The 13841-nt window shown below is 62.0% G+C and overlaps 1 protein-coding gene across 1 annotated transcript in view; it reads right to left on the reverse strand.

Moving 5' to 3' along the window:
- The window catches only part of SND1 (staphylococcal nuclease and tudor domain containing 1), an 86341-nt gene extending 80866 nt beyond the window's left edge, over positions 1 to 5475 (reverse strand). The window contains 7 exon segments of the mRNA XM_026687883.2: positions 620 to 711; positions 777 to 809; positions 812 to 933; positions 2594 to 2672; positions 3723 to 3843; positions 4458 to 4607; positions 5292 to 5475. Coding sequence (XP_026543668.2) covers positions 620 to 711; positions 777 to 809; positions 812 to 933; positions 2594 to 2672; positions 3723 to 3843; positions 4458 to 4607; positions 5292 to 5375 — 681 coding nt within the window. The 5' untranslated portion in view covers positions 5376 to 5475.
- Positions 5476 to 13841: the final 8366 nt, after the last annotated feature.

Consider the following 13841-nt stretch of genomic DNA (forward strand, 5'->3'; position numbering starts at 1 on the left):
GGCCCCAGTGGGACTGACCTGCCCGACCCGTTCCAGCCGAGAGGGATCCCAGCTGCTGGGGACCAGGGAAGAACCTTTTCGGCTGTGCCCACCCCCCCGCCCTTTGGGCCTTCCGATGGGCCTAGAAGGCCTGGCAGACCCCAGTGGAGGAGACTACTGGAATAGCCTTACCTCCTCCTTGGGCACACGCTGGGCTCCCTGACTCTCCACCCTGCTTAGTTTAATTGAACTGTTAAATCCAAGATCCTTCTTTCATGTTTTATAGTGCATTTTAATTGAATGCCTGTAAGCCGCCTAGAGTCACCTCTGGTGAGGTGGGCACATGTATTTAATAAGTGCACACACACTCACACACACTCACACAAGCTGGAAAAGGCACCAGGATAAACTGGGGGCCCAGATGCTCCCTTTGCAAGGCACAAAACCTGGCAACCCAGAGTAGACAGGAGAAGTCCTGCCCCCCCCCCCCCCATGAGAAACCGTTCAGAGGGAGGGAGGGAGGGAGGGAGGGCTCAGGAGAGGACAAAGGGAGCTCTTCTCTGGGCTGGGGTTCTGGGGGGGCAGGAGGCACTGTGGACCACCAGAGGCCGGACTCCAATGACCCCTGGGAGAGGCTGACCTTGATGCCGGACAACATGACGGTGACCAGGTAGTAGTCTGGCAGGAGCAGAGCCCGGACGACACTCCCATCCCGGACGTGTTCGATGATGGCTGCAGAGAAAGACCACTCAGCGCCTGGTCTGGCCCTTCCCTGCCCCCCGCAAAAGAGGACTCACCATTCACCGGCTTCTGGTGCATGGAGTCCACAGTGCGGGGTTCTCAATGGTGTACTTGAGGTCTCGGAGCGTGTGGGACCCCGTTCCTTCACTCCACATCCCCTTCTTGGCGGTCTTGGCCTGCTCCTCCAGCTCAGCCAGTCTGCTCTGCTCAGGACTAGGAGGAGGAGGAAAGCCCTCCATGAGGGGGGGGATGCCTTACACGAGGGCGGGAGACCCCACCAGGTCTGGCCCATGCAGCCCCTCCTTCCTCCTTCCCGCAGACTAGTTCCCAGCGAGGCTCCCTGAACTCAGGAATGGGGGCGCTGGCCCCCCCAGGCAGTAGTGACGGTGAAGTTCCTCGGCCTTTGGGGTCTGGAGTCCGGAGGGGAGGGAGGGAGGTGCTGTGGAACTAGGCCTTGCCTTCCACCCTGTCCTCCACACAAGGAAAGGCACATTTTGCACCCTGGAAGCAATGGGGGACATTGTGACTGAACAGACATGCAGATTTTGTGCCTAGACCGGAGGTGGGAGGGGACCCTGGAGCCAGTCTGGATGATCCTGGGAGCTCCTGCATGGATTTGCACTAGGGATGCTCACAGGCTCAGCCCTCTCTCCAGCAGCCTCCTTGGGGTGGAGACCTCCCTTCCAGCCACCGGGAAGACCCACCCTGGATGGTGGCTCTCCTCCTCGGAAGCAGCGGTGGCTGCTGTGGCTGCTGCCTCCCAAACGCACCCCCCTCCACAGACTCTGCAGCCTGCTAGCCCCCCAGGGCCCCCCAAGACTTCCTCAAGGGGGCGGGGCAGGGCAGAGCGGGAAGCCCACCCGGAAGCTGGCAGCCGGGCTGCTCCAGCAAGATCACTGCTGGCCACCTATGGACGCCCATCGCAATGTGTGTGTGCAGGGGTGGGATTCAAAAATTTTAACAACCGGTTCTGTGGGCGTGGCTTGGTGGTCATGTGACTGGGTTGACATGGCTTGGTGGTCATGTTATTGACTGGGTGTGGCCAAGTCAACATCACTCACATCGAGGCATGCATCTCCTCGCCTGGTCTCTCATGACTGTGGGGATGCTGCAACTGTCGTTAAGTGTGAAAAATGGTCATGAGTCACTTTTTTCAGTGCCATTGTAACTTTGAATGGTCACTCCACACAAGCAAAGTACCAGCAAATGAGGGGGGAAAAACTCCAGAGAAGTTCCAGAGCCAGGAAGTCTAGTCCTGCCAAGAATGTAATAAGGGTTAACGGAGAGGCAGTTTCTGTAAGCAACACCAGAATGTTTCCTTCCTGCCTTCCTTACAGGATTAGGCCAGTAATTTCTTCTAACAACCGGTTCTCCCAACTGCTTAGAATGTTAACAACCGGTTCTAGCAAATAGGTGTGAACTGGTAGAATCCTCTGTGTGTATGTGTGTGTGTGTGTGTGATGGGATGCAAACCACACTTCTGCCAAGGGCCTAACAAAGACCTGGCCAGCCAGCTAGCCCACCCCCCTTCTCTGACCATTCCGGAACAGCAGCTGCTGCAATCCATCCAGAATTTGGGGGCAAATCACCTATAGACAGTCCTGCCTGACCCCCCCCCGTGACCTTCCAGGCTTTGGGTTCCTCTGACCCTTTGGTGGATCAGAAGCCCAAAGGCTGCTCCCAACAGAGGGTAGGCAGCGCTGACAGTCCAGCTGCCCAGAGCCCCGATTCACCCGGCACTCCCGGTAGCCAGCCTGCCGGGAGGCCCCTCCTCTTAGGGCCGGATTCTGGCTTTACTGGGCAGCAAAGGAGCAAGGCCCTGCCCCACCACCCCAGCCGCCACCGCCAGGCACAAGGCTCTGAGCAGACTTACGTATTGGCTCGGATCCCTTCCCGGCGGCAGGCCAGCCCCTCGGCCACCAGGGACTCGGCAATGTTCTCCCCGGCTGTGTCTGCAATTGAGAGCGCAGCGTTAAGGAGGCGGAGGGGAGCAGGAGGCAAGCCACGCCGGAGGCTCCCACCATTGCCACCAAAGCCAGCCCAGCGCCCGTCACCAGGTGTCACAGTGGTCACCAGGCCCAAGGGGAATGGGTGCCCGAGTCCCCTTAGGCCCCGTTTGCTGCAGGGCGGAATGGGCTGCCTTTGCTGGGCCCTCTGGAGAGGCCAAAGCTACAGGGCCTTCCAGCCGCCCTCTCAGCCCCTAGAGCCTGGCAGGCGGGGGGCCCTCCCCTTCAGCCTGCCCAGCACATCTCAGGCTGACTGCTGTGGGGCTTGGCGTGGCTGCCCCCCAGGCGTTCAATGCCCGACGCTTGAAGGATAGGCTGCATTGGTTGGCTGATCTAGGACTCTGGGGGATGCACAGACCAGAAATCAAACACAATTACATTTTTAAAAGCCCATTTTCTCTTTAAAGAGGCATCCGTGCCTCTCAGGACACAAGGAGGGGCCCAGGAACCTACTCTTGACCTCAGGGCCACCCTAGAGGAGGCTGCCGATACCGTTATAAGGTCTGCCAGGATGCCCAAACCAAATAGGCAAGACGGTGCCCAATGGGCTCCACAAGGAACGGCCCACCCTCCAAGCTGGGCACTCCACACAGCAACGGCTCCCCATTTAGTATGGCCAGCGCCTCCTCCTGGCTCATTGGAGCCTCTGGGCCGCCTCCCACAGGGCAGGCTCGGGGGCCCAACCACGCACCCTATCTGGACCCTCTAAGCCCCCGGCAGCTGCCAACTTTTTCTAAGCAGGACAGAGGAGAGCGCAAGTAGCAGGCCCACTCCATGGGGAGAGCGCATTCCTGCCCAGGACAGACACTGGGGCTCGGACCACCGGTTGCCGAGGGGTTTACCAAAAAGGCGCAGCCTGGCCTTAGCCGTAACATGTTAACCACAGACTCAAGAACGGCTGCTCTAGGAGCCCCAGCAAGAAGGCCAGCCCACCCCAAACCTTGGCAAGCACTGAAGGCCCCGGGAGGGCCAGCCCAAGTAGAGGAAGCCTCTCACCTTTGCCCAGGTACACCATGCCGTACTCCCGCCGGGGAGAGGTCTTGTAGTCCACGGAGAAGCAAACATCTTTACCAATCAACTTCTTCCGCAGAAACTCACGAGCCGGAAATGCCCACGGCTGGCAAAGCAAGAGGTTAGCCAGAGTGGCCCAGGAAAAGAAGCTGACACACGCACGCACACACACACACCCCGGTGGGCAACCTCCCCCTGCCGGGCCTGGGGCCCCTCCTCCGGCCTCACTGCCTACGGCAATGGCCTCCTCGGCCCCAACACGAGAGCAGGCGGGCCTGGCTGGCTGAGGGGGGCAAGGGTTCTGGGTCCCTCACCCAGTGCAACATGGGAGGGGGCTACATACCCAACTCAGCCTTCTGTTTGTGAGGGGACTGCCGGGGGATTAGTGGGCCAGGGGGAGCAGATGGTCCAAGCTCCTGCTTGGGGCACATCGGGGGCACATCGCCAGGCACCCACAGGGTTCTTCCGGGCACTTTAAGGGCAGGGGCCTCGGGAGCAGCAGCAGCCGCCGCCGCAGGATACTCAGCCGGGGCAGGAGTTGGCATGCTTTTTGAGCCCCGGAGTTCCAAGTGGGGAGAAACGTCCTTTGGCTCCCAGGACCGATTAGTTGGCCATGGCCGATGGTGACCCAGACTGGAAGCTACCAAGGACTAGCTGGGGGGTGGGGGAGACAGAGGAGCTGAGGCGCTGGCATCGGAAGCCCAGGGGAGGGGACCCTACCTCATCAGGGGTGTCCTTGCCATCGGGCTGCCCTGCAGCTGCTCGGCGTGCCAGAGTCCCAGCGCGGATGTTGCTGAGATTGATCTGTCTTTCAGGCGGTGGGCCGCCCCGGGGCTGCCCCCGGACGATGATGGCGCAGCCCGAAAGGACCTGGCAGGAAAGAAAGCAGGCAGGCATTAGGAGGGGCAGCCAAGACCCACCGACCCCCCCTTATTACCAGGAAGCCCCCAGGGGACTCTCCCCCACCTCCCACCCAGCCCTCCTGGACAGGAGCAGAAGGGAGCCTCCCACCTTCAGCCAGAGCCATTTGGAGACCGCCCAGCCCTCCTCCCCTCCCCATATCTTGCAATAGCAGCCCTGGCAGCTGTGCCCCCTGCCGCTCTGCCAATGCCCCCGCCCTAAGAGCCAGGCTGAAGAAGCCTTCTCGGGCCAGCCGGGCGACCGGCCCCCCTGGCTGAAGGCTGCCCCGGAGACCCGGCTGCGGCAGGAGGCCCAGCGCCCAGGCAGAGACGCTCCGCGGGGAAACATTGCCACAGCGGTGGGCGGGGGGAGGCGGGCAGTGGGAGTTCTCCGTGCCCCCACCCACCTCTGCCTGCCGCGCAGCCTTTGAAGGGGGAAGCCGGAGCGGCCAAGACACCGGCACGCCGGGACCACACCGACCAGCCCCGCCTGCCCGGCGCAGCCCACCGGGAGGAAGAGGAGAAGCGCCGTCCTCCCGGTCTCCCCGGCTGAAGGCGTCGGGCTGGCGTCGGCGGCCCGGCAAGACCTGTGCAGGGACCGGGCCGCCGCCCGCTTCCCCCGCTGGCGCTCTGCACGCGCTCAGGAGCCCTTTACCATCTTGACGATGCCGCGCTGGAGGACGGGCGCCTGGGCGGAGCCGGCTGCCGAGGAGGAGGCGGATCCGGCGGAGGAAGCCATGGCGCCGGGGGTCGCGGTGAAGGTCTCCGCGAGAGGAAGCGGCACCGAGGAAGCGGCGGCGGCGTCCGGGGAGCGGAGGGAGGAAGGGGGCGGAGCGGCGGCTGGGTATTTAGCCGGGCCCGCCCCCGGCGCACGCGCAGCACACCCGGCGGGCCCGCCCCCTCTCGCGGGAAAGCCAATCCGCCGGCGCGCTCCGGCGCCCCACCCCACGGGCGCCCGGCCAACCAATCGGCACCCCGGGAGGCGGCCAGCGAGGGAACGGAGCGTGTTCAAACCGAAGCGTCGCGGCGGCGGAGGCAGGACTTCCGGGTCACTCCGCCAGAAGGACACGTAGGCAGAGAGCGGCACGCGCGGCGGGCCACGTGGGAAGCGCGCGTGCGCCAAGCCCGGCCGGAGGGGCGGGGGAGTCCTGGCGGTGCACGTGGCCGGCGCGGGGGCTCCTTCTGGCGGAAGAGCGGCTGGTTCGCTCGCTTCCCCTCTGTCCGCCGCCGCGGAAGCTCCACCGGCCTCGTTGGCGGGTCTGCGGGGGGCGGGCGAACGGGGGCCCCTCCTCGAGCGCTCCGACCCTCCCTGAGGGGAGCCCCCGACCCGCTTCCCGCACGCCCCCAGGCTCCGCATCGGGGAGGGGGCGGCGTCCCCCCGCCCCGAAGGGCCCCCGTTGACCGGCTGCGTCTCCTGGGCGCCCGTGTCCCCCGCGAGGAGGCTCCCATCCCGGCTGCGCCCCGGGAGCGGCGGCGGCGGCTGCGTTGCTTTCATAGCTGCAAATTGGGGGTTTTCCTTCCACACTTTTGCAAGCGTAAAAGGCGAGTTTCCCCCCTGAAGAGGCTCCGCTCGCTCCCTGGCAGCCCCCGGGCCAGAGGAGGCGGGGAGGGGAGCGGCAAGGAGGGCCTCGACTCCGCGACCCTCGCCGCCTGTTTCCGCCTTGGACCCCGAAAGCCCCGATCGGCTCAGCTGCAGGCTACCCGATGAACCGCCTGGCCCCGCCGGGACGAGGGCGCCTTGCCGGGGCCGCCGGTGAAAGAAGCCCGACCTCCCCCGGGACCCAGAAGAAGAGCCTCCCTTGGGGACCCCCGCCCTTTGCTCTGCCTGGGGCCGGTTGGGGGCACCCCGAGGGGGCTGCTGAATTGACAGGAGGCTCCCCCTCCCCCTCCTGCTCTCTGCTCCCCCCACCCACCTTTTGGTCCGGCTATTGGTATATTCTGTGTGTTTTCCTTCCCGTTGTTTATTGTTTTACTTGTGTTTTTGTCTCTTAATTGATGTAAGCCATATAGAGAGATAGGCACAAATAAATTGAACGAATCAACGAACCCCGTCGTTAAAGAGACTTCTCCTGCATAGAAATGCGCTGACCTCAAAGGCTCTCCTTCCCCAGCTCTTGAGCCAACCATGCAAACGGGGACCAACAGCCACGCCCCCCGCCCCCAACGCAGTCTAGGACCGCAGTGTAGGAGGGTCTGATGGTCTCCTTCCCAGGAGCCCAAGTCACTCCAGCCCAAGTTGACCTGTGGAGTTCTGGGTGCTCTCTGGACTTCAAGGCATTTCCTTACCAATCTGGGTGACACCATCATTGCCACCAGCAGCATCGAGGACACCACAGGAGTCCTGCCCCTCCCTTCAAATGCCTCCAGCCTGCAGAAACTCCTTCAGGGCGCATGGAGTGGGCTTAGCCTGGGCTTTTCACTGGAGCCTGATATTGGCTCCCTGGCTTTCTTGGGGCAACGTTGGCCCCATTCAATCATCTGGGGTGGGGTGGGGTGGGGTGGGGAGAGAACTGGCTTTCCTATTCGGGGCAACAGAGCGGAGTGTCTGTGCCGATGCTGCCCTCAGGTAACACCTGCCCCAGTTGGGTCTCCAGAAGGCTCAGAGGAGGGGGAGGTTCTGCTGTGGGAGGGGGAGTGTGGCGAGGTTGTCCCAGTGGCAAAATCCGGAAGAGGCAGCCAGAAGGAAAGGTTTGTGCTTCAGTGCTGTGTGAGAGAGCGAAGACGGGTTGGGTCACCAAGGCAGCCTTTCCTAAGGACTTTGTCACATATTTCGGGGGTGGGGAAGGAGTTGCTGCTTGCTCTGTTTGAATCCCTGTTTGATTTGAAGACTTCCACTCCGCTGGACTTTCTGGCATCAGCCCCACAAGGCTTTCGGGAAGCCCCTTTCCTGCTCCCCACTCCCAAAGGCCGGTTCGTAATCTACCGCAGTCTCCTGAATGCTCCAGCGGTGGGGGGGGGGGCAAAGGCTGCTGGCCAGGGAGCAGGAGGTCTCCTGCTCTGGCCGGGCACGGGAAGGGCAAAGATAGGGAAGTCCTCTCCGTCGCCGCCCTCGCTCCCTGCTGCGGCCACTGAAGCGACTGGGGGGCCCCGCGCGCTCCCTCAGCTCTCTTCCTTCGTGCCGAAGCGCCCCTCGGGAACAATCCCGAGCGCCTCCTCCAAACGAGCCTGCTGCCTTCGGGGACTGAGAGAAGGGCGCTGGCCGAGGGCATGGGGAGGAGCCGAAGGGCTGCAGTGCAGCGCGCAGGAGGCTTTGCCCCGACTCGCCTACTTCCTTGGAGCCCAACCGCCTCCGTGGTTGCTGGGATGCGGGATCAAGGCCGGCGCCCAGGCAAGGTCCAGCCGGGGGAGCAGGAGTCCGGCGATGCCAAATCCAAACCCTGGTGGTCCCCAGAACCGCGCGCGAGGCCGGGAAACGTGAGCCGCAGACCGTACAGGCTCTGGCTTCTTGTCCAGTTCAGCGGGTCCCGGGGAGGCGAGGGGAGGCTAGCCGGGGAAGCTGGTGGCTCAAACTGTCCTTCCACACATAAATACCTCCTTGCTGGAGGACAAGCTGGAGCGGATTGAAAGGGGGCCGGCTTAGAACCCCCGCCTCCAAGGTTGTGGCTCCTAAGAGAATTAGTAGGGGAGGGTATCGGCTGCTGAAGCTGGAGGGGGAGACTCGTCTGACTGCTGCAGGGAAGAGCAACAGCCCCTGGACCAGATCCGCAGACTAAGGAAAAGTCTTCCCGCTAGTAAGATCTGTCCAACGACGCATCTTCTCTCTGAGGAGGCGGTGGGTCCTCTGGCCCTGGAGGCTTTTAAGGAGGGTTATACAATCCCTCCCCAGGGCGGTGTGACTTTCCTGCATACTGCAAATTAAGTGAGCTTTGCGGAGATTTCAAGTGCACCATTGGATGAGACGAAGAGGGCTACAGTTGGATGGGAGGGGGGTTTCCTTCTGATTCAGTGTCCCCTGGAAGCCCACGAGCAGGGGACTCGTGCCGTTCATGCTACCCAGCCAATGGGAAATCTCCACAGAGAGTGGATCACTTGGAGGGTAACTCCCCCCAGCTTGCTGGCCATTCTTACCGCGTGGGAAAGAATCCGCCTGCCCCTGATCTCCCCTAGGGAGTCCCTCCGCTCCCCAACAGCACAGGCTCCGTTTCCTCAGGAAGACCCCCAAGGGCAGAATTGTAGCTGTAAACACTAAGTGCCAAGCAGAAGGGGGGTGGCTCTTCCTTGCTCAAGCAGAGTGTAGCCTTTGGGTGCCCTGCTCGCTCCCTTCCCAAGAGCCTGGACTCTGTCACCCGCTTCTCCCTCTTGCTGCACCCAGCCCTCTTTCTTCCTTCCTTCCTTCCTGCCTTCCTGCCTTCCTTTCCACTCCCAGACTCCCCCTCACTTCTCTGTTGATTTCCGGAGTCCTGTGCTTGGCTCCTCTCTGCCTGCCAGATTCCGCCCACTTTTCCCTGGCAGGAATCCTCCGTGGGAGCCACCTCTCAGAGTTTGCTCGGAGAGCGCACATCTTTCTCCTACTCCCGGCTAAAGAGGCTGGCAAAAGGACAGCTGAGCTGCCCCTCAGGTCTGACGCTACAGCCCAACTAGGAAGGGCTGCCTGAGGCGGGGGTGGTGGTGGTGGGGGCGTCTTCTAGGCGTGGGTTTCACTGGATCAGCTTTGCTCAGCGAGAGAGAAGCAGGGAGGCGCCTCCTGTTGTGCGCCCTGGAGGAACCTCAACACCCAACCGGGATTTCAGATCCCACCCCGGGAGAGGGGATGCTGCCATCCTCATCTCCGGTTTGGATCCGGCGCAGACTCAGCTCCTCTGAGGGAGGACACGGGGGCTAAAGGCTACAGCAACTTGGTCCTCGGACAGGCGAGGAAGAAGCCGCTCCCGGCGGTTGCCAACTACGCTGAGCATCCTTGCGCGCACTGGGCTCCCACGTTGTGTGGCTCCTCCGCTGCCCCCCGCCCCTTGGCAAAGGAAGGGTGGGAGGCTCCAAAGCTCGAGAGCCATTCGGCCTACAACCTCCCCTCCGCACTCGTGCGGGTTCAAGGCGAGACAGAGACTGGGAGGTGCTGCGACTCTCGGCGGCCGTCGGGGATGGCGAGGCGGGAGGGCTCCGTGGTTAATATGTAATTGGGGCCAGATGGTCGCCTGGGAGGCAGCCTGTTCGGTGGAGAACCCTGGCGGGAGGGGCGGTTGGGGGGGCAGTAATGAGGGTCAATTGCTGGGCACCTGGGCCGCAGGAGAGATTCCTGGCCCCACTATTTGCTCATCAAATATTTTCTCGGCCAGCTTGGCAGCGAGTTGATCCGTCGGCCAAGCCCGAAGCCATCTGGGCAATCCAATGGGGGCAGGACGCCCCCGCGCCAAATCAAAGTTACCTATGTTTGCACAAAGCAACCGCGGGTAGAGCGCGACAATAAAGGAACCACGTCGTGGCTCTCCTGGGCCGCCGCCGCGTTTATGTCTCCGGGACGGTGCGGGGCAGATGCGGGTGAGTGTAGGGGGGAGCCCTCCCGCTGGGCCGCCCCAAGGGACAACCGCGAGCGAGCGGCGGGAGGTGGGAAAGGGCCAAAGGGCTGTCATCTGGCTGGCTCTCTGGGTCTTTGGCAGGTAAGGGGAGGCCGGAGGAAGTTCCGCCTCCAGAAGCCGGTGCTCCTGTCCCGCTGAGGCCCTCGGCCCCCGGGGGAAGGGAAGTGGCTGTGGGAGCCGCGCTCAAAGGGCCGCGGATAAAGATGCCGGCGGGCCGGGAAGGCGGAGGCGCCGGGGTTGCTGTCCGCACCGCCCTGGTGCTGAAATGCCAACCGCCGCTCGCCCAGCAGAGCACCTCTGGGTGGCAGCAGGAGAGCAGCCTGGAGGCTGGGCGCAGAGCGGGAGGGAGGGAACGAGGGGGCGCCTGGGGGCTTGAGGAGGGGGCGCTCCTCCTGCCTTCGTCCAGACTCAGGGAGGGCTCACCTACCGAATTCCCAGGACCGCATCCTGTGAGACAGGGAGGCCAAACTTTGCCCAGGACGGTGCCTCTCCCCGTCCCCGTTTCCTCCACGCAGCCTGGTTTCTCCGGGGACTTCAGAGGCTCCCACCCCAACTGCTGCTCTGGGCCTGAAAGGCTTCATCGGCTGCAGAGCAGGAGCTCCTTTGAGAAGGTGAGAATGTCTCCCTTGGCTCCGTGGGAAGAAAGGGGGCAGAAAGCAGCTCAGTTCAGGTCAGTGCATACAAGGGGCAGAGATAAAAGTGCCCAGCTGGGGAGACAATGGGCGACAGATGCCACATCAGGAGAAGAAGACAAGAGGGACATCCGGTTCTTGGCATCCTCCTCCTCAGACTCCCGGCAGCGTTTAGCACTTTGCCTATGGGGACATGGGGGGGGGGGCGTTGGTTGCTCAGCCGGAGTGCTGATTGCTCCACCCTTCCTCTTGAAGGCCCAGCACCTTCATGGCTCAGTGGCGCCCCGATGCCGCCCCCTGTGGTAAGCAACACTTTTCTGACCAGTTTAAGCCCTTTGCTCTGCAGAAGAGCCAGAGTCTGCCTTGGCCTCTGGTGTGGGCAGTGGGGCTGCTGCTCATTGCAGCCAAGAGGCAGCCCGCAGGGGGCTTTGGGGTGACGCCTGGGACAGTGGGCTTCTCCTATCATTTCTCCACCCAGCAGTGAGTTTACTTCCTGCAGGAAAGATAGAGCAAACGAGGCTACCTAAGTATCAACTAGTGGTAGCGGCAACAGCTGCCCAAGGCCTCTCAGGGCAGGGCCTTCCCAGGCCGGCCCAGACGCATGGAGAGAAGCGGCTTGCCACCACAGATGTGGCTTCAGATTCAGTTGCAGCTTGCCCTGGCAGTTGGGCATGGGTCCAATGCTGACCCCACAGCAACGTGGCCTCATTCTCCAGGGGAAAGACAGTGAAACCAGCCTGAGCTACCGTTCTTCAGTGGGCACAGGAGAGCGTGGGAGAGGCCTGCATTTGGCTCTGGGTGATCTCTGACCTGAGCAGATCTCTGGCCCAAGCGGGCTGGTGGCCTGATCTGGCTCTCCTGCTCCTTGCAGAGCTCAGGCGAGTGAATCAGCTGGGGGGATTCTTTGTGACCGGCTGCCCTCTGCCTGATGCCAAGAGGAAGAAAATTGTGGAACTGGCCCTGTGTGGGCTGCGGGCGGCTGACATCTCACACCAGCTGAAGGTAGCGGCCTGTGAGGGTGGGTGAGGAGGTCTGGGGTCCTCGCAGTGGGAGGCAGAGAAGGGGCTGCGGAGAAGAATAGGGCCAGATGGGCAGCCCTGGGGGGAGGGGACCCTCTTCTCTTCTGCCTGGCTTTCCCCCCTCCCACTTCCCCCCCCGACGTCCCCAACATGCCTCCGGGCAAAGGCACAGCCAGGCTGTCCCCTTCTCTTGACGTGATCCAGGTCTCCAGTGGGTGTGTCAGCAAGATTCTCACCCGCTACTACAAGGTGGGCCTTGTCCAGCCAAAGACACGGGAAGGCAGCCGGCCCCAGATCGCCACCCCTCAGCTGGTAGCTGTGATTGCCCAACTGAAGCAGGAGCGGCCATCCCTCTTCGCCTGGGAGATCAGGGAAAAGCTGGAGGCAGCAGGCACCTGCGCTGCAAGCGGGATCCCCAGTGTGAGTTGCGGAGGGCGGGCATTGCTGACACTGGACCTCTGGGTGTGTCTCTGTGTGGGTGGGTGTACACACGTGTGAGCATGCTCACCTACAAGCAAGAGCAGGCACATGCAGTCATGCATCCATGTTGAGCAGAGAGAGAGGCCCCCAAGAACGTGCTTCACCTTCTCCCACTGACCGTAGGGACCATCCTCCCTTCCTCCTCCTGCTGAAGCCAAGGCTGCTCCTGAGTGACAGCTCCTTTTGCCAGCACTGGCTGGGTGCCACTTTCGCTTGTCTTGCTCTCCACTCCCTTTCCAGGACTTTCATGGGGTCTGGAACAAGCTGGTTGCTTTTAAGGAAAGCGGGGGGGGGGGAGAGGTGAGAGAGCGATGCTGGACTGGGAATGGCAAGAGCCTGGTTGGCTTGGCCAGGAAGGGAAGGTGCCCACACGGTGAGGCTCAGCGGCTCTGCCAGTGTCTGCCAGGCTGCCACATTTCCTCAAGAAGGGTCTTTGCCAGGTGTCTGATCCCTGTGAGGATTCCTGAGCCCCACAGAATCCAGAGAATGGTTGCCGCCAAGGGGTGAGCAGTGAAAATCCTTTGGAGCAGAATTCTTCACTGGAGACCCAACACGCTTTGTCACCCAGGGAGTTACAAAGACTCCAAAGAAAAGCCTCAAGATAGTTGCAACCATTTACAGCCATTTCCTTCCTTCTTTCCCTCCCTCCCTTTCTTTTCTTTTCACTCACTCAGTCTCCCTCTTTCCTAATCATTCCCCCATCCCCATTCATTTTCAGATATTCATTGCCTTTAAAATCCACCAGTGTACTGGTAGACACACATGCACACACACACATACCCAAACACCCCACACACACACACACACAAGCACAAATATTCTCCCACCCTTATTGCTTTTTCCTGGAGAGGCCAAGATTCTGGGAAGGAAACTGGCCTTAGGACACTAGGCTGGATGAGAGTGGCACTACAACCCCCACCCCAGCATTTCCAGCCCCGAGGATCCTCCTTTCACTCCCCACCCCCACCCCCCAGCCATCAGAGGGAACAGCCTAGGGGGGCTGCCTTTCCGCCCCTTGGGCTCTGTGTCCAGGCCTTCGGCTAGAGCTGCTGCTCCCCGGAGTGCAGCCCCCTCACTCTGGGGGCAGCCCCATCATTCTGCCAGCCCCTGCCAAACTTTGAGGGGCTCGGGAGTAAATTCCCGCCTTCACAGAATCTGGGCTTGTTACCCACCCACCCCTTTCTTCTGCTCCTCCAGATCTCTTCTATCAACCGCATCCTGAGACGCCTGGAAGCCCCAGGTGGGTCCCCCTTCCTGAGGAAGCTCCCACAGCCAGGTAATGGGGGGATGTTTTGGGGAGGGGTCTTCTTTATCCTCCCTGTGCAAAGGAAACTGTGCCCCCTCCTCCTCCTCCTCCTCCTCCATCACCACCAAAGGGAGACTGTCGGGAGTATCAAAGTATCAAGTGAGGGGCAGAAGGTGGGGGGATCTCCATGAGGAAGTTTGGTTTGCTCTGGATCTCCACTGGGACCCTTTCTGCAACTGCGGGGGGGGGGGGTGGCAGTGGGAGGGCTGGAGCTCCTTCCTGTCTGGCGAGTGAGAGCAGTCCCAGGGTACCTGG

Source organism: Notechis scutatus, chromosome 6, assembly GCF_049901735.1.
Source record: "Notechis scutatus isolate UNSWTSFEM ecotype Mainland chromosome 6, rNotScu1.2, whole genome shotgun sequence".
NCBI lineage: Eukaryota > Metazoa > Chordata > Lepidosauria > Squamata > Elapidae > Notechis > Notechis scutatus.